Consider the following 20,296-nt stretch of genomic DNA (forward strand, 5'->3'; position numbering starts at 1 on the left):
CCTTTTCCTAAAAGGAAAACCTATTTATGGTAAGAAATCAGGGCAAATAAACCCCAACAAATCTCCCCCTTGGCCTGAATTTCTAACAAAATAAATTTGTCCACCTTCTTCACATAATCTTTAGAATCTTGCATCTCTTCTCCATAATCTCCTCCATCAAATCTACGTCTCGACACAGAGAACCTCTCTGAAACAATTTCTCCAACAAAGATCTTTATTACTGTCAAAAAGGTTGCGACTAGAACTACACCCGCCAAGATGAACACCCATCTGTAACCTAGTTCCATCATTGAACCATGACTCTGATACCAACTGTTAGGACCGAAATAAGCAGGTGTAATGCGGAAACTAGCAAAGCAAACCTCGAAAGACCATGAGTAAGAAGACAAACGAGAAATATACCAAAAGAGACAGATTTAACGTGGTTCAGTCAATCGACCTACGTCCACAAAGGAGATGAGCAATCCACTATAAATATGAGAGTACAAAATATGGAGAGAAACAACCTCAAACAATTCACTCTGAACACAAGGAGGTACACAAAACTCTCCCCCATAACCGCAACTCTCAAAACCCTAGGACTACATTGTGAATGCTTAAGTTAGAAGGAACAAGCATATATTTATAGAGTCCTAAACCTTTCATACAAGAAAAGGACTAGTAAAATATTATAACCTTTTTCTAAAAGGAAAACCTATTTATAGTAAGAAATCAGGGCAAATAAACCCCAACACAAGGTACTGCAATGGCATGGGGTAGTCAGAACACCTAGAAATTGGGAGTTTGAATTAGCATGGAGTCATGGACTAGTACACATGCAAATGGGTAGGAGTGTTAGAGATGAGATCTACTAATTATCCTTAAGTGCAACAATTTATCACGTATGAAGGGAAAGAAACCTTTGAAAACATTATAAAGTTGATCATACAAAAGGTTCATATAAGGGGAAGCTCATACGGGCTAGTGGCAAGGTGGCTGCACAGTTACAATTACTACCCTACCTGGCCAACAAATCTTGAATCTCATGAAGTGGATGATCTAATGCAAATGTTATAAAATGTGACTTGTAAATGTTGGGATAGATAGCAGTGATGTAGTGACCTGAAAGTATTGGGGCAGTTTGTCCAGCCCTCAGGCCTATTGACCATGTACTCAAATGCTTACTTTGGAAATAAATTTTATTTATTTACCAAAAAATATTTTAAAAATATCGTCATGTTTTTTCCTCTTCTTGTATTCTTGAATAACTATTTTTGTCTTAAAATTGTCTGCTTTTCTAATTGATTTGTACTTGGTTTTGCATGTCCATTCAACTTCAGTTGATTGTGTATGTGGTAGAGTAAGATCATCAACAAATAATTTTTCATGTTCTTCAAAACTTATAGTTTTGAATAATGATTCAAAAGTGATTGTATCTTCACTATTTAAAGTCATGCACTTCAATTGTGGATCTAGAACTTCAAGGATTTTTGCTTCGATTTTGGGTAGATCATAAAAAATTTACTCTTGGGGAATACTGCTGATTCTTTTATTACTAACTTCATCTTCAAAAGTTTCAAACAATTTTTTTTTGTGAGACAATAGTGAATATTTTTATGTCTTTTCCGATAGCTTAACTTTGTATAGACCAATCATGTCTATCACATGTCTCGTGGCTTAAATTACTAGCCTCTATCGAAGCAACATCAGTTTCAACCAAATTATCCTTTTTAGTCATTCAAAAAATTGTTGGCTTATTAAATTGACTATTATTGAAGTCCTCTTTGCAATAAAAGGCATCTATAGCACAATGAAAATTATCTCTACCTTCCCGTACTTCCTCCACAATTTTTAAACTCTAACCTTCTTCATTTATTTATGTCAAATTTGATGATTCTTATTTTTCTTTTAATTGATCATCCTTTTTTTTGGTCTTCTTTATTTATTTCTATCAGATCTGATGGCTCTTCTTTTTCTTCTAATTGATAATCATTTTTTTCTTTTGCAAAATATCCTCCTCTATCACATATGTTTGTTGATTAAGATACATCTCATATGACAAATTCATCTTCTAGATCATCAAGTCTTGCGGTAGCTCTAAATGATTCACTTAGATCAATAAATAATTTCTTATCTCTAAATATATGATTGCTAAAATTAGAATCTATAAACCATTTATTTCCTTTATTTTCCTCTATTTCCGAGCTAGAAAATAATAAAGTTTCTTGTTTATCTTTATAATTTTCAGCCAATTTTGCATGTAATTCTCTATTTTCATATTTTATAACCAACAATCTCTTTGATAGTGTCCAAATTTTCTACAGTTATGACATTAAACTGTTGATTTGTCACGTCTCTCAAAATTTTGGTTATTTTGTTGTTCCTTCCTAAGGTTATTATTATTTCTCTGTTGGTAAGAAAAATTGCCTCTACCACGACATGAAAAATTACCTCTGTTCCCTTATCTTCTACCTTTGAATTTTTGTCCTCTTTGATTTGTCTCAGCCAAGTTTGATATCTCTTCTTTTGAATTAGGTTGCTTCACCTTTGCTTGCAACACTATCAAATATATCCGACGTCTATTGATTCAAGGACATCTCGTATGTAATCAATTTATCTTCTAAATCATTAAGTGTCAAAGTACTAAGGTCTTTGGTGGCCTCAAGGACCGTTTTCTTGGTGTGAAATTTTGTACTTAATGATCGCAATACTTTTTCAACAATTTTAACTTGATCTAAGTCTTTTTCATTAGTTCTCATATCATAGACTTAGCATGTAAAATTTTTATTATATACATGTACATATGGTAAATAATTCATAAGGAATGGGTTTTTGATGTATCAAATTTCAAAGTTTAATTTTGATAATCAAAAGTAAATATCAAATATATCGTTAAAGTTCGATTCAATACAATAATCAAACTTTGATATGGTGAATGTCGGTTATATTCAGTGATTTATGCCCACCCTTAGATGCAATCACATCAAATTGAACATTACATAAAATGAGATTTTTTGTTGTTACATAACGATAGGATATAATAATTTCTATTTAGTAATAACCGAAATGAATATTTTACATATAAAAAGGAAAAAGATTAAGTGTCCTTAACGTATTAAAAATAACTCAAAAAAATGTTATTCTACCTGTTTGATTAAATTTGTCTTTTCTTCCACCTATTCAAATATAAAAAATTAGCATATTAGAAATGATTCAAAAACTACTCTCCCTTTAACTATTGGATCAAATTTATCGCTAACGTCATTTTCAAACTTAAAATTATCCTATCATCACCACAATTATATGATATTTACTTAAGTTATAATTAAACTTGCACCTTTTTTATTATTATTATGATGTTTCACAAAAATTCTAGTCCAACCCAAAATGACCTGAGCCATTCATGATACAAACTAACATAAAAATCATTTTAAATTAAGGCATTTAAACCCAACAAAATCCTTCTTGTTAAGCCCTTTCATTTAGTGAGTTTGGATAACTATTTTATTCCACCTCTCTATTTGAACTATTCCAATAACGGAAAATGAGACACATTTTTTAAAAAATAAAGGACGTATGTTTAGTTAAAATTAAATAATTTCATGTAATTGTGTCTTTTATAGAGTGACAATCTTAAACTTGAAAATAATGTTAGGGGAAAATTTGAATAACAAATCTTTACTAGTATAAAGTAATATTTATGTATATGTATGCCTTGTGAGATGAGTTTATCATGATCCTAGCAAGTCTTGCTATGTTACCATCATGGGTTGTGGTTCACTGGTGGGAATGCTTCACCCTTAACCAGAGGTCTCGGGTTTAAGCTTTGGTTTGGAGAAAATTTTGTTGGGAGCGCCACCCATGAATGCGCCCTGCAGTGCGCGATCCAGATTTAGTTGGAGCTCCAATGTGGGCTCCAGAATTAATTGAGTTTGTTTTTTGTTTATAGAAATGACAGTCGATATATGAGTTTCTGAAAGTTTGAGTTGAATCTAATAACTGTCAATTATTGAAGTTTGAGACTACCATAAGAAGACTAAATATCAAATTTGGAGTTGATATAGATCAATTTTTGAGTAAAAACTGTTAAAATTTCTACACAGTAAATTTTGTGATCGTTGGGGTTTTGGACACAAATAGTGATGAACCGCCAAAAATACTAAAAAGATCATGTCAATCACCATAATTGGTTGTTAAAGTAAGATTTATGATTTAAATCTTGACGATCATAAAATAAGTCTTACCCAATATCAAATAAAAAATTTCGACAATCAACTCATTTAAAATTTTGGCGATATAATTATTACTTTACCGTCTTTTTAAGAGGTCAAAATTTAAATGGTGACACTTCAAGGATCCACCATTTGTGCAAATCTCCCCTTATTTGAAAGCCCAAGCTCTCAATGTCTAAAGTTTGTTTTGAGCCAAAGACCATATTTATTCTATTTGTGTAAATTAGAGTCAAAGCCCATAACCTTTTAATAGTTAAATTGATTGCATTAATTAATTTAAGTAAATAGAAGTTGCATTTTGTTCAAATTATGTAAACAATCACATAGTTAATAAAGTAATGTATTTCTCCCTTCGTGAACTGATCAATATTAAAATTATATAATATTGTCCTTATTTCATTCCTCTAAAATGCATTTGGGCAACCTTTGCAAGTTACAAAAAAAAATGTTGTTATATTACAATGGTTATGGTGGAATGATAAGGTTCTTTTAATCTTAACTAGATTTTTCATGTTCAAATTTTGTTTAAAATATAAAATCGTTTTAGTTAGGAAACGATTTATCCCTTAACTCCTAATACATGGCTTCTCTGGGCGACTTCGAATTTATTCAATGCATGTATAATGCATTCACATGCACCCATTATTTTTGAAAAAACCTTGATATATATATATGTGCGCATTTACCTCAAAGAACTATTATATAATTTAAAAGGACCCCTCAAACATATCTGTTGGATTGGGTCATATTGCTGGTGTGAGCTTAAGCCCTTGAGCACTGTCTTTCAATCCTAGGTTTGCCTCTCCATTCGGGTGACACTTTTAAAGAATCCGAACAACATAAATTCCGGAGCTCATACAAGTCAAAACTGTCTAAAAACTGGCACTTAGTAGCTTTCTGTTTGCATTCTTGTTAATATTTAAAGCAGGCCAAAATCTTCTTGTTACAACATATTCTCTAGCCAAATGAGTGAAGACACAGTACTCTGCGATAACTCCAATAAAACTATGTAATATAAATCAAATCATACCAAATCCTTCATTTTCAAAGCCTTCAATCATGGCACAAAAAAATGATCAAGTACTCCATGTAGTTTTCATTCCATACTTGACACCAAGTCATATGATCCCTTTAGTTGATATATCTAGACTTTTTGCTAGTCATGGTATCAAAGTTAGTATCATCACCACCCCCTACAACGCCCTCCTTTTCGAATCAACAATCGATCATGACATTCATTTAGGCCACAAAATCTTCGTCCACAAACTCAAATTTCCATCTGATGAAGTAGGATTACCAGAAGGGATTGAAAACTTCAGTGTTACCACTAGTCAAGAAATGACTATAGGTGTATTTATGGGAATTGCTTTGCTTCAAAAACCAATGGAAAGTCTTATTTTCGAGCTACGTCCTCATTGCATTGTATCAGACATGTTTTTCCCATGGACTGTGGATGTAGCAGAGCAACTGAAGATTCCTAGACTTACGTTTTATCCGACTAATGTTATGTACCATTGTGTTGAACATTGTTTGAAGCTGTATACACCTCATGAGAAGGTAAGTTCGGATTCAGAAAGTTTTAAGGTTCCGGGATTACCAGATGAGATTGAAATGAAAAGATCTCAACTACCCGAAGATGTGAAAAACAACCCTGAAGGACCATATTGGGAGTTGATGAAGAGAATTAAAGAATCAGAACCGCGGAGTTATGGTATGATTCATGACACTATCTATGATCTAGAACCGAGTTATGTTGAGCTTTATCGAAAAATCNGCTTACCAGAAGGGATTGAAAACTTCAGTGTTACCACTAGTCCAGAAATGACTATAGGTGTATTTATGGGAATTGCTTTGCTTCAAAAACCAATGGAAAGTCTTATTTTCGAGCTACGTCCTCATTGCATTTATCAGACTTGTTTTTCCCATGGACTGTGGATGTAGCAGAGCAACTGAAGATTCCTAGACTTACATTTTATCCGACTAATGTTATGTACCATTGTGTTGAACATTGTTTGAAGTTGTATACACCTCATGAGAAGGTAAGTTTGGATTCAGAAAGTTTTAAGGTTCCGGGATTACCAGATGAGATTGAAATGAAAAGATCTCAACTACCCGAAGATGTGAAAAACAACCCTGAAGGACCATATTGGGAGTTGTTGAAGAGAATTAAAGAATCAGAACCGCGGAGCTATGGTATGATTCATGACACTATCTATGATCTAGAACCGAGTTATGCTGAGCTTTATCGAAAAATCAAAGGTAAAAAGCCGTGGCTTATTGGACCTTCGTTTCATTTTTCAAAGAGAAACAATTCGAGAAGTAGTCCAGATCAAGAGAGACATAGCTGCTTGAGTTGGCTTGATTCTCAAGAATCAAACTCTGTTGTGTACATTTGTTTTGGAAGTATGGGAAGGTTTTCGGATCCTCAGCTTACTGAAATTGCCTTAGCTCTTGAGGCCTCGAATTCGACCTTTCTTTGGGTGGTAAGAAAGGGAGATAACACACATGAAAGTTGGCTCCCAATTGGGTTTGAGGAAAAAATGTTTGCAAACAAGAAAGGTTTGATAGTCAGAGGATGGGTGCCACAGCTGAAGATCTTGAACCATCCAGCAACCGGAGCGTTCATGACTCACTGTGGCTGGAATTCCACTTTGGAGTCTCTTACATCCGGAGTGCCAATGCTGACATGGCCATTGTTCGCGGAGCAGTTCTACAATGAGAAACTGGTGGAGGTTCTTGGATGTGGAGTCAGGGTTGGGGCAGAGGTGTGGCATATTTCATTTGACATCACGGATACGATTGTGAAGAAGGAGAAGATAGAGACGAGTGTGAAAATGTTGATGAACGTTTCTAGGGAAAGCGAAAATATCAGAAGTAGAGCAAAAGATGTCAAAGCAATGATTAAGAGGGCTGTGGAGGAAGGAGGTTCATCTTATAATCATCTAACTGCATTAATACAGGAGATGAAGTCTCATGCTTTTGGCATATCAGAAGAGTAATAAGATCTGATGTCCCGAGCTTCGCTCATTTTCCCTAAAATATGGGGTTTATTTCTCATACGGTCACCAGCTAATACTAGTTATTATCTCAAAAACGGCATATTTCTTCTTGATTTCAATTTCCCTCAACAAAGAAAATGACTTTCTGAGATAATAATATTACCTGAGTGACTATCCAAGAAATCAACACGTAAAAATATGTATGATGAACTCGCATTTATTACACGACAAAAGAAAAGGGAAAACGAAATAACATGTTATGGCCATTGATGCCTTCTATAAATAAAATATCAATCAGCTGACAAGACTGGTTTCCACCACCAACCCCAAACCCCGCCCCTCGTTCCCACCCCACCCGCACCCCCACACCCCGTACCCTCCCCTCCATTCTATTCTCATAATTTTGTCTTATATATACAAATGCTTTTAGAATAATATTTTTTTACTTGCATATCAAACAGAGGAAAATAAGTAAGAAACCACTTGTTTTTCTAGAAATAGTTTTATTAGAAAATATTTTCCATGAAAAACATTTTCCTACGGAACACACCTTTAATGAAAGTTTTCGGTTTTTCGGGAAGTTTCTCAACAGTAACACTGGGAGCTGTCTATGATACTTATTGGGGTACACATTGATTTTTATACTTTGTAGGACCACATATTACCTGTCACATTTTCCTTTTTAGTCTATCTAAAAAAGAACGACACATTTCTATATTTAATAACTAGTAGTTTACTTTAAAATGTTCATTTCATCCTAATGGGACAATTTATAGCCACACAAATATCTATAACTTGTTTTAGACTACTAGTTTCAAAAGTCTTTCTTTCTTACTTAAACGTCGTGCCAAGCCAAACAACAAATAAATTAAAACGGATGGAGTAGTACTAAGTAGTTTGCGGCCCACATCTCCCTTTCAACTGCTCTGCAAACACATGGAGAACCACTCAATGTATTGATTGAATAGAAAAACTAATCCAAAATAAGATTCCTTGAAGAAACATACATTGTATTTTAATGTTTTTCCGTGACTTTTTTAGGCTCTCTGGGATATGTTTGAATCTAATATTAGGTTAGTAACATTTTTAGTTGTTTCTCACCCTACTTCTTACCATTGTTTAGTGAGTTTCCATCCCTTCTTCAAGTTCACTCATGGCACAAAAAAATGGTGAATTACTTCATGTAGTTTTCGTTCCGTACTTCACACCAAGTCATATGATCCCTTTAGTTGATATAGCTAGACTTTTTGCTAGTCATGGTGTCAAAGTTAGTATCATCACCACCCCCTACAACGCCATCCTTTTCGAGTCCTCAATCGATCATGCTACTGAATTAGGCCACGAAATATTCGTCCACAAACTCAAATTCCCATCAGCTGAAGTAGGCATACCTGAAGGGATAGAAAACTTCAGTGCAGTCACTAGCAAAGAAATGGCTATAGGTGTATTTATGGGAATTCCTCTGCTTCAAAAACCAATGGAAAGTCTTATTTTTGAGCTTCGTCCTCATTGCATTGTTTCAGACATGTTTTTCCCATGGACTGTAGATGTGGCAGAGCAACTGAACATACCTAGACTTACGTTTTATCCGAATAATCTTATGTTACACTGTGTTGAACATTGTTTGAAGTTGTATACACCTCATGAGAAGGTAAGTTCGGATTCAGAAAGTTTCTTGATTCCGGGTTTACCAGATCAGATTGAAATGAAAAGATCTCAACTTTCAGAAAATGTTATTAAAATCAATCCCAAAGGACCATACTGGGAAATGATGAAGAGAATTAAAGAATCAGAACCTCGGAGCTATGCTATGATTCACGACACTATCTATGATCTAGAGCCGAGTTATGCTGAGCTTTATCAAGAAATCAAAGGTAAAAAACCGTGGCTTATTGGTCCTTTGTTTCATTTTTCAAAGAGGGAAGAGGCAAGCAATTCAAGAAATACTCATGATCAAGAGCGACACAGCTGCTTGAGTTGGCTTGATTCTCAAGAACCAAACTCTGTTGTGTACATTTGTTTCGGAAGAATGGGGAGGTTTTCTGATGCTCAGCTTACTGAAATCGCCTTGGCTCTTGAGGCCTCGAATTCATCGTTTCTTTGGGTGGTAAGGAAGGGAGATGAACCCCAAGAAAGCTGGATGCCTACTAGCTTCAAGGAAAAGATGCTTACAAACAGCAAAGGTTTGATAGTCAGAGAATGGGTGCCACAACTGAAGATCTTGAACCATCCAGCAACCGGGGTGTTCATGANGCTTTATCAAGAAATCAAAGGTAAAAAACCGTGGCTTATTGGTCCTTTGTTTCAATTTTCAAAGAGGGAAGAGGCAAGCAATTCAAGAAATACTCAAGATCAAGAGCGACACAGCTGCTTGAGTTGGCTTGATTCTCAAGATCCAAACTCTGTTGTGTACATTTGTTTCGGAAGTATGGGGAGGTTCTCTGATGCTCAGCTTACTGAAATTGCCTTGGCTCTTGAGGCCTCGAATTCATCGTTTCTTTGGGTGGTAAGGAAGGGAGACGAACCCCAAGAAAGCTGGATGCCTTCTAGCTTCAAGGAAAAAATGCTTACAAACAAGAAAGGTTTGATAGTCAGAGAATGGGTGCCACAACTGAAGATCTTGAACCATCCAGCAACCGGGGTGTTCATGACTCATTGTGGCTGGAATTCCACCCTGGAATCTCTTACAGCCGGAGTGCCAATGCTGACATGGCCATTGTTCGCGGAGCAGTTCTACAATGAGAAGCTGGTGGAGGTTCTTGGATGTGGAGTCAGGGTCGGGGCAGAGGTGTGGCACAGTACTTTTGACATCAAGGATACGATTGTCAATAAAGAGAAGATAGAGGCGAGTTTGAAGACGTTGATGAACACCTCCGGGGAAAGTGAAATGATCAAAAGTAGAGCAAAAGACGTCGAAGCAATGATTAACAGGGCTGTGGAGAAAGGAGGTTCTTCTTATAATCATCTAACAACATTAATACAGGAGATCAAGTGTCATGCTTTTGGCTTATCAGAAGAGTAGTAAGAAATTTAACATTCTGAGCTCTACTTATTTTTCCTAAAATTAGCATCATGCCTCGCATGCATTACATAACACAAGAAAAGGTGAAACGAAATAACAAGTTATGTTTCGAGCAATCTTTTCCCCAAACATCACTTGTGGGACTACACTGAGTATGTTGTTGTTTCAAGCAATCTTTTTATAGACAAAAAGCTCTTAAAGAGTGTTTCAAACAAGGGATCTACCAAATATGAAAATGAAGCTATGAGTCTGTATAACTTGAGCTGGGAATAAAATTGACACATAGAAGAACTGGAACTCTTAAACCGAATAACCAAAGAATCGAATTAATTCGGTTCGATCCGATTTTTCTATTTTTTAGCATTCATGCCTAGCTCTAATGAAGTCCATGTTTCCCTGACATGAAAAATAATGTATTTTTTCATGTCAGGCTTTTTATAATAAATTTAATTGAACTGCTCTGCAGAAAGATAACATAGGGAGTACCACTCAGTGTACTGATTGAATATAATAATAATCCAAGATAAGATCCCTTGAAGAAACATACTTAGTATTTTAATGGCTTTTTCATGACTTTTTTAGGCTATCTGTAATATGTCTGAATCTAATATTAAGTTAGTAACATTTTAAGTTGTTAAGTGAGTTCCAATCCCTTCTTCAAGTTCAGTCATGGCACAAAAAAATGGTGAAATACTTCATGTAGTTTTCGTTCCACACTTCACACTAAGTCATATGATCCCTTTAGTTGATATATATGGCTAGACTTTTTGCTAGTCATGGTGTTAAAGTTAGTATCATCACCACCCCCTACAACGCCATCCTTTTCGAGTCCTCAATCGATCATGCTACTGAATTAGGCCATGAAATATTCGTCCACAAACTCAAATTCCCATCAGCTGAAGTAGGCATACCTGAAGGGATCGAAAACTTCAGTGCTGCCACTAGCAAAGAAATGGCTATAGATGTATTTATGGGAATTCTTCTGCTTTAAAAACCAATGGAAAGTCTTATTTTCGAGCTTCGTCCTCATTGCATTGTTTCAGACATGTTTTTCCCATGGACTGTGGATTTAGCAGAGCAATTGAAGATTCCTAGACTTACGTTTTATCCGACTAATGTTATGTACCAGTGTGTTGACCATTGTTTGAAGTTGTATACACCTCATGAGAAGGTAAGTTCGGATTCAGAAAGTTTCTTGATTCCTGGTTTACCAGACCAGATAGAAATGAAAAGATCTCAATTGCCTGAAAATATTAAAACTAAATCTGAAGGACCATATTGGGAGCTGATGAAGAGAATTAAAGAATCAGAACCTCGGAGCTATGCTATGATTCACAACACCATCTATGATCTAGAGCCGAGTTATGCTGAGCTTTATCAAGAAATCAAAGGTAAAAAGCCGTGGCTTATTGGTCCTTTGTTTCATTTTTCAAAGAGGGAAGAGGCGAACAATTCAAGAAATACTCAACATCAAGAGCGACACAGCTGCTTGAGTTGGCTTGATTCTCAAGATCCAAACTCTGTTGTGTACATTTGTTTCGAAAGTATGGGGAGGTTCTCTGATGCTCAGTTTACTGAAATTGCCTTGGCTCTTGAGGCCTCGAATTCATCGTTTCTTTGGGTGGTAAGGAAGGGAGACGAACCCCAAGAAAGCTGGATGCCTTCTAGCTTCAAGGAAAAAATGCTTACAAACAAGAAATGTTTGATAGTCAGAGGATGGGTGCCACAGCTGATGATCTTGAACCATCCAGCAACCGGAGCGTTCATGACTCACTGTGGCTGGAACTCTACCCTGGAATCTCTTACAGCCGGAGTGCCAATGCTGACATGGCCATTGTTCGCGGAGCAGTTCTACAATGAGAAGCTGGTGGAGGTTCTTGGATGCGGAGTCAGGGTCGGGGCAGAGGTGCAGCACAGTACTTTTGACATCAAGGATACGATTGTCAATAAAGAGAAAATAGAGGCGAGTTTGAAGACGTTGATGAACACCTCCGGGGAAAGTGAAATGGTCAAAAGTAGAGCAAAAGACGTCGAAGCAATGATTAACAGGGCTGTGGAGAAAGAAGGTTCTTCTCATAATCATCTAAAGGCATTAATAGAGGAGCTCAAGTACCATGTTTTTGGCACCTCGAAAGAGTAACTGAAAACTTAATGCATTGAGCTCTCCTTATTTTTCCTACAATAAGCACCACGCCTCCTCGTGCATTACATGACAGAAGAAAAGGAAAAAAAACGAAATAACATGTTATGTTTCAAGCAATCTTTTCCTCAGTCTCCACTTATGGGACTACACTAGGTATGTCGTTGTTGTTGCTTGAAGCGATCTTTTATAGACAAAAAACTCTTAAGAGTGTTTCAAACAAGGGATCCACCAAATAAGAAAATGAAACTAGGTGAATCTGTAAACAATGATTTCCCTTCTCTCAAATATAGCTTTGCGACAGCAAAATATGTGATAATACATGAAGAAAACTCACTTATCAAATGAGAAGTTTATTATGTTTTGTCCAGGTGCATTCTACAATCAGCAACTGAAAGATTGTTAGCACAAAAGAACAGAGCTTTCGTCTAATAAATCGCGAGTAAAAACTGAAATAATGGACCAACCGCGCTGAAAAAATGACAGTATGCATGTCACACACACAGACTATATTCATCGTCAAAACATAAAGAAGTACACACCAAATTTGCCACAGGCCCTATGCAGTGCTGCATAATTATATAGTTCGAAAGGCACAAATATCAAACAAGAGCTGTGACATTTTTGAGCTTAAACTATGACAACTGCATAAGTGTACAAGTAAACGTAATGTTGTCTATTCACTAACGCTTACCACTCTGCGGTACACATCATTTTTTGTACTCATGCTACACCTACTACAGAGTGATTGAATTTGTGTTTCTTAATTGCTCATGAAAAGCAACATTATTTCAACTACTCACTTTAAACGTTTGATCCCTACCTCACTTTGTAGGACCACGTGTTCGCTCAGTCACAATTTATGTGACACACATTTCCTTTTAGTCAGTCCCAACAAGAATAACACATTTCTATATTTAGTAACAATTGGGTGATTTACGGCCACACAAACATCTATTACATATTTACTTTTTTAAACTTCGTGTCAAATCAAACAACATCACATAAATTGAAACAGAGAGAGTAGTATTTTGCGGCCCACATCTCCCTTTCATGACTTCTCTACAGAAACCTAACTCAGGAGAACCATTCAATATATAGATTGAACATAAAACTAAATCCAAATTAAGATTTGTTAAAGAAACATACCTTGCATTTTAATGTTTTTCACATGATCTAACAAAACAAAACATGACTTCTTATGCTATCTATGATATGTCTGAATCTAATATAAGGTTAGTAACATTTTCAGTTGTTTCTCACCCTACTTCTGCCATTCTTAGGTAAGCACTAATGGCACAAGAAAATAGTGAACTCTATGTAGTTTTTGTTCCATACTTTACACCAAGTCATATAATCCCCTTAGTTGATATAGCTAGACTTTTTGCTAGCCATGGAGTCAAAGTTAGCATTATAACCACACACTCTAATGCCCTCCTTTTCGAGTCCTCTATCAAGGATTCTGGCAACCAGATCTTCATCCACAAACTCAAGTTCCCATCTGAGGAAGTAGGCTTACCAGAAGGGATCGAAAACTTCACTGCAGTCACTGCCTCAGAAACGGCTATGTTATTTATGGGAATTGCTTTGCTTCAGAAACCAATCGAAGATCTTATTGTTGAGCTTCGTCCTCATTGCATTATTTCAGATGTGTGCCTTACATGGACGGTGGACGTAGCTGAGCAACTGAAGATTCCTAGAGTTACATTTTATCCACATAATCTTATGTACCACTGTGTTGAACATTGTTTGAACGTGCATACGCCTCATGAGAAGGTAAGTTCGGATTCAGAAAGTTTCTTGATTCCGGGTTTACCAGATCAGATTGAAATGAAAAGATCTCAATTGCCAGAGGGTATTAAAACCAAACCTGAAGGACCATACTGGGAAATGATGAAGAGAATTAAAGAATCAGAACCTCGAAGCTATGCCGTGATTCATGACACTATCTATGACCTGGAGTCTACTTACGCTGAGCTTTACAAGGAAATCAAAGGTAAAAAACCATGGTTGATTGGTCCTTTGTTTCATTTTTCAAAGAGAGAAGAAGCAAGCAATTCAAGGAACACTTCAGTTCAAGAGCGACACAGCTGCCTAAGTTGGCTTGATTCTCAAGAACTAAACTCTGTTGTGTACATTTGTTTCGGAAGTATGGGCAGGTTTTCTGATGCTCAGCTCTATGAAATTGCCTTGGCTCTTGAGGCCTCGAATTCATCGTTTCTTTGGGTGGTAAAGAAGGGAGACAAACCCCAAGAAAATGAGCAAGAAAGCTGGATGCCTACTAGCTTTAAGGAAAAAATGCTTACAAACAAGAAAGGTTTGATAGTCAGAGGATGGGTGCCACAGCTGAAGATCTTGAACCATCCAGCAACTGGAGCGTTCATGACTCATTGTGGTTGGAACTCCATCCTAGAATCTCTTACAGTCGGAGTGCCAATGCTGACATGGCCCTTGTTCGCGGAGCAGTTCTACAATGAGAAGCTGGTGGAGGTTCTTGGATGTGGGGTTAGAGTTGGGGCAGAGGTGTGCCACAGTACTTTTGACATCACGGATACAATTGTCAACAAGGAGAAGATCGAGGCGAGTGTGAAAATATTGATGAACACCTCCAAGGAAAGTGAAAAGATCAGAAGTAGAGCAAAAGATGTCGAAACAATGATTAAGAGGGCTGTGGAAAAAGGAGGCTCTTCTTACAATCATCTAACTGCACTAATAGAGGAGCTCAAATGCCATGTTTTTGGCACCTTGGAAGTGTAATTGAAAATTCAATGCAGTAAGCACTCCTTAACCTTCCTACAATAAGCATCAAGGACGTTAACCTTGCTTGTATAATGTATCACAAGACAAGATAATAAAATAAAATCAATAGACTAATCACATTGTCAAAATAACAGACAGCATGCATGTTGCACACTGACTATATTCATTGTTCAATCATAAAGAAGATAAGCACCAAATTAGCCAAACGGCCACCATGTCAATGAGGACTAACAATGTCGCATAATTGTATAATTAATAACTAACTAATGTTAGACAAGAGCTGGATACTGCTTGGCCTGCTGTCTCACTCGTTTCTTGTACTCAGCACCATCCTGCAAAAGCAAGGTCACATATAGTAACGACAAGTTAAAATCAAAATCAAAATGCAAACTTAATTTTTTTCCTGAAAAAGTTCAGTGAAGTACACATCAAGCTCGAGTAGTTACCTGCATGTATAGCTGAAAACCTTCTGTTTGTGCTGGATCACTGGGGTTTGGCTGATCAAGCAAATCTTGGATGCCCACCAAAATTTGTTTAACTGTAATGGCAGGCCTCCACCCCTAAACAAGAATATAACCAACGGAATAATCATAAGAGTCATCTCGAAACCGATATACCAATTGACAATACTAACAAAATAACAACGACAATAACTTACACTGTCCTCATTGAGGATAGACAAACATATTGTTCCCGATGGATAGACATTAGGATGAAAGAAACCTTGAGGAAACTTGCACTTGGGTGGTTTGCTAGGGAAGTCTTCGCTGAAGTTCATTGTTATTGGATAGAAGCCGCCTTCCCAGTCAGTCTGTACCATACCAGTTAAAATATCATATCACTATTGCTGACAAATATTAGAGGAAAGAACTGAGGGAAGGGGAAAGCAGAGTTTCAACACCGTAAAGACTTGCAGAAGCAAGAATATGTTTCACATCAAACCGTAAAGGATTAAACGTAATAAAACTTTCCAAAAGTGTACAGCACTTATTAGAGTATCGTTCAGAAACTCAAAGCATTTCAACAAAACATCCTTTCGCATGAAATGTGGAAAGAATATCCCATGATTATTTACGCAACTAACCTATGAAACTAAAAGCATTTCAACAAAACATCCGGTCATTTTTATGCAATTTATATACACCAAAGCAATTGAAGTTCAAACCTTATGGTACTTTAAGAAAATGGACTTTTACATCCTCGCGAAGATCATATTCTTCTTACTCCCTATATTAAATCCAGGGAGTCATACTTACCTAACAATGCTGTAAGGTTATAACTTTCTTTGTTTAGAAAATTGCGACAGAGTTCAAGGACTTGAGTGACTCTCAAAATGCAACACAAATTGCTTTAAGGTCCATAACTGACGACTACAAACTCTGTGAATAATTCAGTAAGATGAATTTTGTGAACACTTTCAAAGGTTTTTGTACCAAAGAGAGACACGGATACCTGATTGTAGTCTATCGGAAACAATTTCTCTACCTCACACAAGGACCTAAGCGCACTCTACTCTACCCCCAAACCCCACTTATTGGTCACATTGGGTGTGTTGTTATTTCAAACATATAGTGTAATTTCTCAAGTCACGACTAATCTAATAGAATACTTTCTATAATTGCCGCGTAAATATCCAAATTGATGTGTCTAAATATTAATTAGATTGCACAATCTTTTCTTCACAATTCTCATAACATAGAATCAATAAACACCCTCATGAACCTATGAATTAAAGTTAATTACAGCATAAAACCACTAATTTTCAACACCAAAGCAAGGAAAAATGATCAACAATAAGTTGCTAAAAGAAGTAGACAAATTCTAGCCCAAAAATTCCATTCACGGACGAGGAATTTGCACCAAACCACTGAATATACATATGTTTTATACGCTTTTATCAATTATGAAAATTCATCATAAATTGACAAGTTTCACTATAGCTGCCAACCTACCTCAACCCTACTCCTCTATCTAGACCTGGAACTAGCGGTCACAACTGGGCGGGTTGAGTCAAATTTGGGTAAGTCATAATGGGTTATGACAACAATTGGGTCAAAACTCAACTCAACCCAAATTTGCTTGGATCAAAACAGGTTAGTTAATGTGTTATATAACAGGTCAAGACCCAACCCAACCCAACCCCAATTTTTACTAGGTTTAATTATTTTATTTGTTCTTTTAAATTACTTTAGTATCTAATAAAATTATTATTTTTCTTTGAGCCAATTCGACTTACATATCAATAATGGGTTGAGGTAATGAATGAGCAGGTCAATAACCCGTCCAAACTTAAACGGATTGGACAAGTTAGACGGGTTGGGTTTGATTTTGTCACCCCTACTTGGAACAAACAATGTGAACGACCTCACACAAGCGGACACTCTTTTATTAATTGTCATGATTAATTCATATATATATATTCTAACTTCCCCAATTTCACTACTAATAAACCATCCATACAAAAATTACAAAACTTGAAATTAGTCATGAAAAGCAAGAAACTTTACTCACCTTGGCTTTTCCAGGGATAGAACAATGCCACACCATCAAATTGACAGACCCATCTGCACCAGTTTCCGGCCTAGCCACAAAACCCTAAAGAAAACAGAGAAGATACCCATCGAACCATCAAATCAACAGACTCTTAAAATCCATTAATGTGCATTGATAAAGCACACAAAAAAGTACTTTTAGCGAAAAAAAAATAATCAAAAAGGGTAGAGAGAGTACATGTGGATGATTCTTCCGCCATGATTTGCGCTCCTCAGCAAGACGACCACGTGCGATTCCGTCAGACATTTTTGCCCCCTTTTTTGCTTTCTCTGAAAATTTTGAACGATGAAATTAAGAATAGGCAAAGAGGAAAATAAAAGGGTTTTTAAGTTTGTAATTGTAAGATGTAATCCTAGTTGGATTTGAATTTTGATAATCCAACATTAATTCAAATATTTATTCACAAAAAATAAAATAAAATTTATTCATCCTCAATTTATGTCAAATTAATTCAATTTATTATGATGATGTGATTTATGAAAACATCAATTTATCAAATTAATTCAATTTATTATGAATATGTCAAATTAATTCAATCTATTATGATGATGTGATTTATGAAAACATCAATTTATCAAATTAATTCAATTTATTATGATTATATAATTTAATATAACAAATATATTAATTAAGAGATATACCTCCATATTTAGCTTATTATTCTAATATATTTTTTAGGAAATTAAATTGCTTTTAAAATGAGTAAAATAATATTGTCAATCTAAATTTTTAAAAAAAAGTTTTACAAGTGACATGTCAGATTATGTCCTTCATTCCCCTCAACTTCCCGTAGCCCCATACATACGACATCATGCCTTCACTACTCAACCTCTACTTCTCATAATATTTATTCTGATTATATATAAATAATTTTAATTTAACTTTTCTTTACATACATATCTAACACACACACAAAAAAAAGTCAATTCACTTATTTAAAAAAAAAAACATTTTTCATGAAAAATATTATTCTTTGGATCGAACGCACTTTTACTGTCATATATTACCCTAGGCAATTCAGTAGATACCGTTTTCTAGTATTGGTGCCTTCTTCGTGATTATGCATCACTAAAATGTGATTGCAAAACCTCCTTTCCATATTAGTTGATCACTTTCCTTTTAATACAACGAAGACAACTATGTTCATCCTCTCTTTGATTGAATATAAATACATTTGACAGAGAGGATGAAAGAGTATTATATTCGTACAAATACAAATACAATTGAAGGAAGAGAGGGGAAGGGTACAGAGAGAGAGGAGAGGGCAAGAGAGAGGTAAGGGAGGGAGGGAAAAAGTTTATTATAAAAACAACATATTAGTACCTTTTTTTAGAATATTTTTAAAATTATTTTTCATAAATAAATTGTTAATTTTGTCTAGTTTCATTATTTTTTCTTAATGGACGTGATAAACGGCCCAAAAAATTATTTTGGACCGTTTCACTGTAATTTTGGATGAATGGGACCCATATCTCATGTTTACAAGTTGCTTGGTTCAAAGGATGACATGGATATTTTGAGATTATGTTTATGTATTTTCATCGTTTCAGTATGTTTGTTCTATTTTTTTTTATCTTTTTTTGTCTATTTCAAAAAAATATTCTCATTACGAAGATAGAAAATATCGTATGGAACCAATTTATATTGCTTTTCCACTCTAGTGATCATTCATTCTTTTGATCACTTTTGTGTACACATCGAACAACAGTCCTTTCGAAGGTTTCCTAGGGATCGATTTGTCGGGTAGATAAGCGAGATAGAAGACTCATTGTTTATGGTGTTGCAATGAATTTATTGGATAATAATAGCTTATAACGATTTTTTTTCTACTTTCTCCTCTATCTAAGTGTCAAATTTTAGTTTATAAGTTGATTTTGTTTATCCAATCAAAAAAGGTTTACTTAGTAAACGTTTAAAGTGAACCACATGTTTTCGTATATCAAATAAAAGTTAAAATATGTTTTTTATATAGTGTACAAATAAAAATGAAAGGAAGGTCATACTAATTATGGCATCACACAGCTCAACTCTCACCATATCTCTAATGCTCATCTTCTCCACTTTATCCTATATTCATCGTCGAACCGACGATAAAGTCACGGCATTGTACGAGTCGTGGCTAATTAAGCACGAAAAATCGTACAATGCCTTAGACGAAAAGGACAACAGATTTCAGATCTTTAAACATAACTTGAAATACATAGATGAACATAATTCTGTTCTGAATCAGAGTTATAAGCTAGGATTAACGAAATTCACCAATCTGACTAGCTAATGAGGAGTACAAGTTGATTTACTTGGGTGCTAAAAGTTCCGGTGACCGGAGAAAGTTGTCGAAGAACAAAAACGATCGGTATCTTCCTAAAGTTAGGGATAACTTGCCGGAATCAGTTGACTTGAGAAAAAAAAGTGTTATTGTTGATGTTAAGGATGAAGGAGATTGTGGTAAGTTAATTAAATGTTACTCTTTTTCATAAAGAGACTGATTTATTTTACTACACGCAAATGTACGTGGTTATACAAATAATAAAATGACTCGAAGAGTTGGACATTAAACTCACAAGAATTTGTAATTTAGCAAGAATCTAGTTAGATCCGACATAAATTTTGA

At 35.5% G+C, this 20,296-nt stretch overlaps 3 protein-coding genes across 9 annotated transcripts; 2 read left to right on the forward strand and 1 right to left on the reverse strand.

The window, feature by feature from the left end:
• Window positions 1-5,248: 5,248 nt before the first annotated feature.
• Window positions 5,249-7,210, forward strand: LOC125862411 (solanidine UDP-glucose glucosyltransferase 1-like). The gene is made up of 2 exons (XM_049542472.1): window positions 5,249-5,795; window positions 6,278-7,210. Exons 1-2 carry the CDS (start codon window positions 5,271-5,273, stop codon window positions 7,208-7,210), a joined length of 1,458 nt encoding a protein of 485 aa, XP_049398429.1. The 5' UTR covers window positions 5,249-5,270.
• Window positions 7,211-8,182: 972 nt separating this feature from the next.
• LOC125862410 (nuatigenin 3-beta-glucosyltransferase-like) lies at window positions 8,183-15,218 on the forward strand. 7 transcript variants are annotated; one of them, XM_049542464.1, is made up of 3 exons: window positions 8,183-9,084; window positions 9,484-9,646; window positions 14,532-15,218. In XM_049542464.1, the coding sequence occupies exons 1-3, from the start codon at window positions 8,364-8,366 to the stop codon at window positions 15,127-15,129; spliced, it is 1,482 nt and encodes a 493-aa protein (XP_049398421.1). In that variant the 5' UTR covers window positions 8,183-8,363; the 3' UTR covers window positions 15,130-15,218. The 7 variants fall into 7 exon arrangements, with proteins under 7 accessions (XP_049398421.1, XP_049398427.1, XP_049398428.1 ...); XM_049542470.1 differs by lacking the exon at window positions 9,484-9,646 and adding an exon at window positions 11,624-12,105 and having other exon boundaries at window positions 14,863-15,218; XM_049542469.1 differs by having other exon boundaries at window positions 8,189-9,084; window positions 9,484-9,792; window positions 14,690-15,218.
• Window positions 15,219-15,235: 17 nt separating this feature from the next.
• Window positions 15,236-18,016, reverse strand: LOC125862412 (SUMO-conjugating enzyme SCE1-like). The gene is made up of 5 exons (XM_049542473.1): window positions 17,863-18,016; window positions 17,644-17,727; window positions 15,791-15,943; window positions 15,579-15,692; window positions 15,236-15,464 (listed from the first exon to the last, which is right to left on the reverse strand). Exons 1-5 carry the CDS (start codon window positions 17,929-17,931, stop codon window positions 15,402-15,404), a joined length of 483 nt encoding a protein of 160 aa, XP_049398430.1. The 5' UTR covers window positions 17,932-18,016; the 3' UTR covers window positions 15,236-15,401.
• Between the last annotated feature and the right edge of the window lie 2,280 nt (window positions 18,017-20,296).

Source organism: Solanum stenotomum, chromosome 4 (genome assembly GCF_019186545.1).
Source record: "Solanum stenotomum isolate F172 chromosome 4, ASM1918654v1, whole genome shotgun sequence".
Classification (NCBI taxonomy): Eukaryota; Viridiplantae; Streptophyta; class Magnoliopsida; order Solanales; family Solanaceae; genus Solanum; species Solanum stenotomum.

Excerpts from the sequence above, each read along its gene's own strand:
- LOC125862411 (XM_049542472.1), top strand. The coding sequence starts at position 5,271 with ATGGCACAAAAAAATGATCAAGTACTCCATGTAGTTTTCATTCCATAC. Across the intron at positions 5,796-6,277 it reads CGGATTCAGAAAGTTTTAAG|GTTCCGGGATTACCAGATGA; the intron begins GTTCCGGGATTA and ends GAAAGTTTTAAG.
- LOC125862410 (XM_049542464.1), top strand. The coding sequence starts at position 8,364 with ATGGCACAAAAAAATGGTGAATTACTTCATGTAGTTTTCGTTCCGTAC. Across the intron at positions 9,085-9,483 it reads GCTTTATCAAGAAATCAAAG|GTAAAAAACCGTGGCTTATT; the intron begins GTAAAAAACCGT and ends AAGAAATCAAAG. Across the intron at positions 9,647-14,531 it reads TGTTTCGGAAGTATGGGGAG|GTTTTCTGATGCTCAGCTCT; the intron begins GTTCTCTGATGC and ends AAGTATGGGCAG.
- LOC125862412 (XM_049542473.1), bottom strand. The coding sequence starts at position 17,931 with ATGTCTGACGGAATCGCACGTGGTCGTCTTGCTGAGGAGCGCAAATCA. Across the intron at positions 15,693-15,790 it reads CTATCCTCAATGAGGACAGT|GGGTGGAGGCCTGCCATTAC; the intron begins GTAAGTTATTGT and ends ATTCTTGTTTAG. Across the intron at positions 15,465-15,578 it reads GTTTTCAGCTATACATGCAG|GATGGTGCTGAGTACAAGAA; the intron begins GTAACTACTCGA and ends TTGCTTTTGCAG.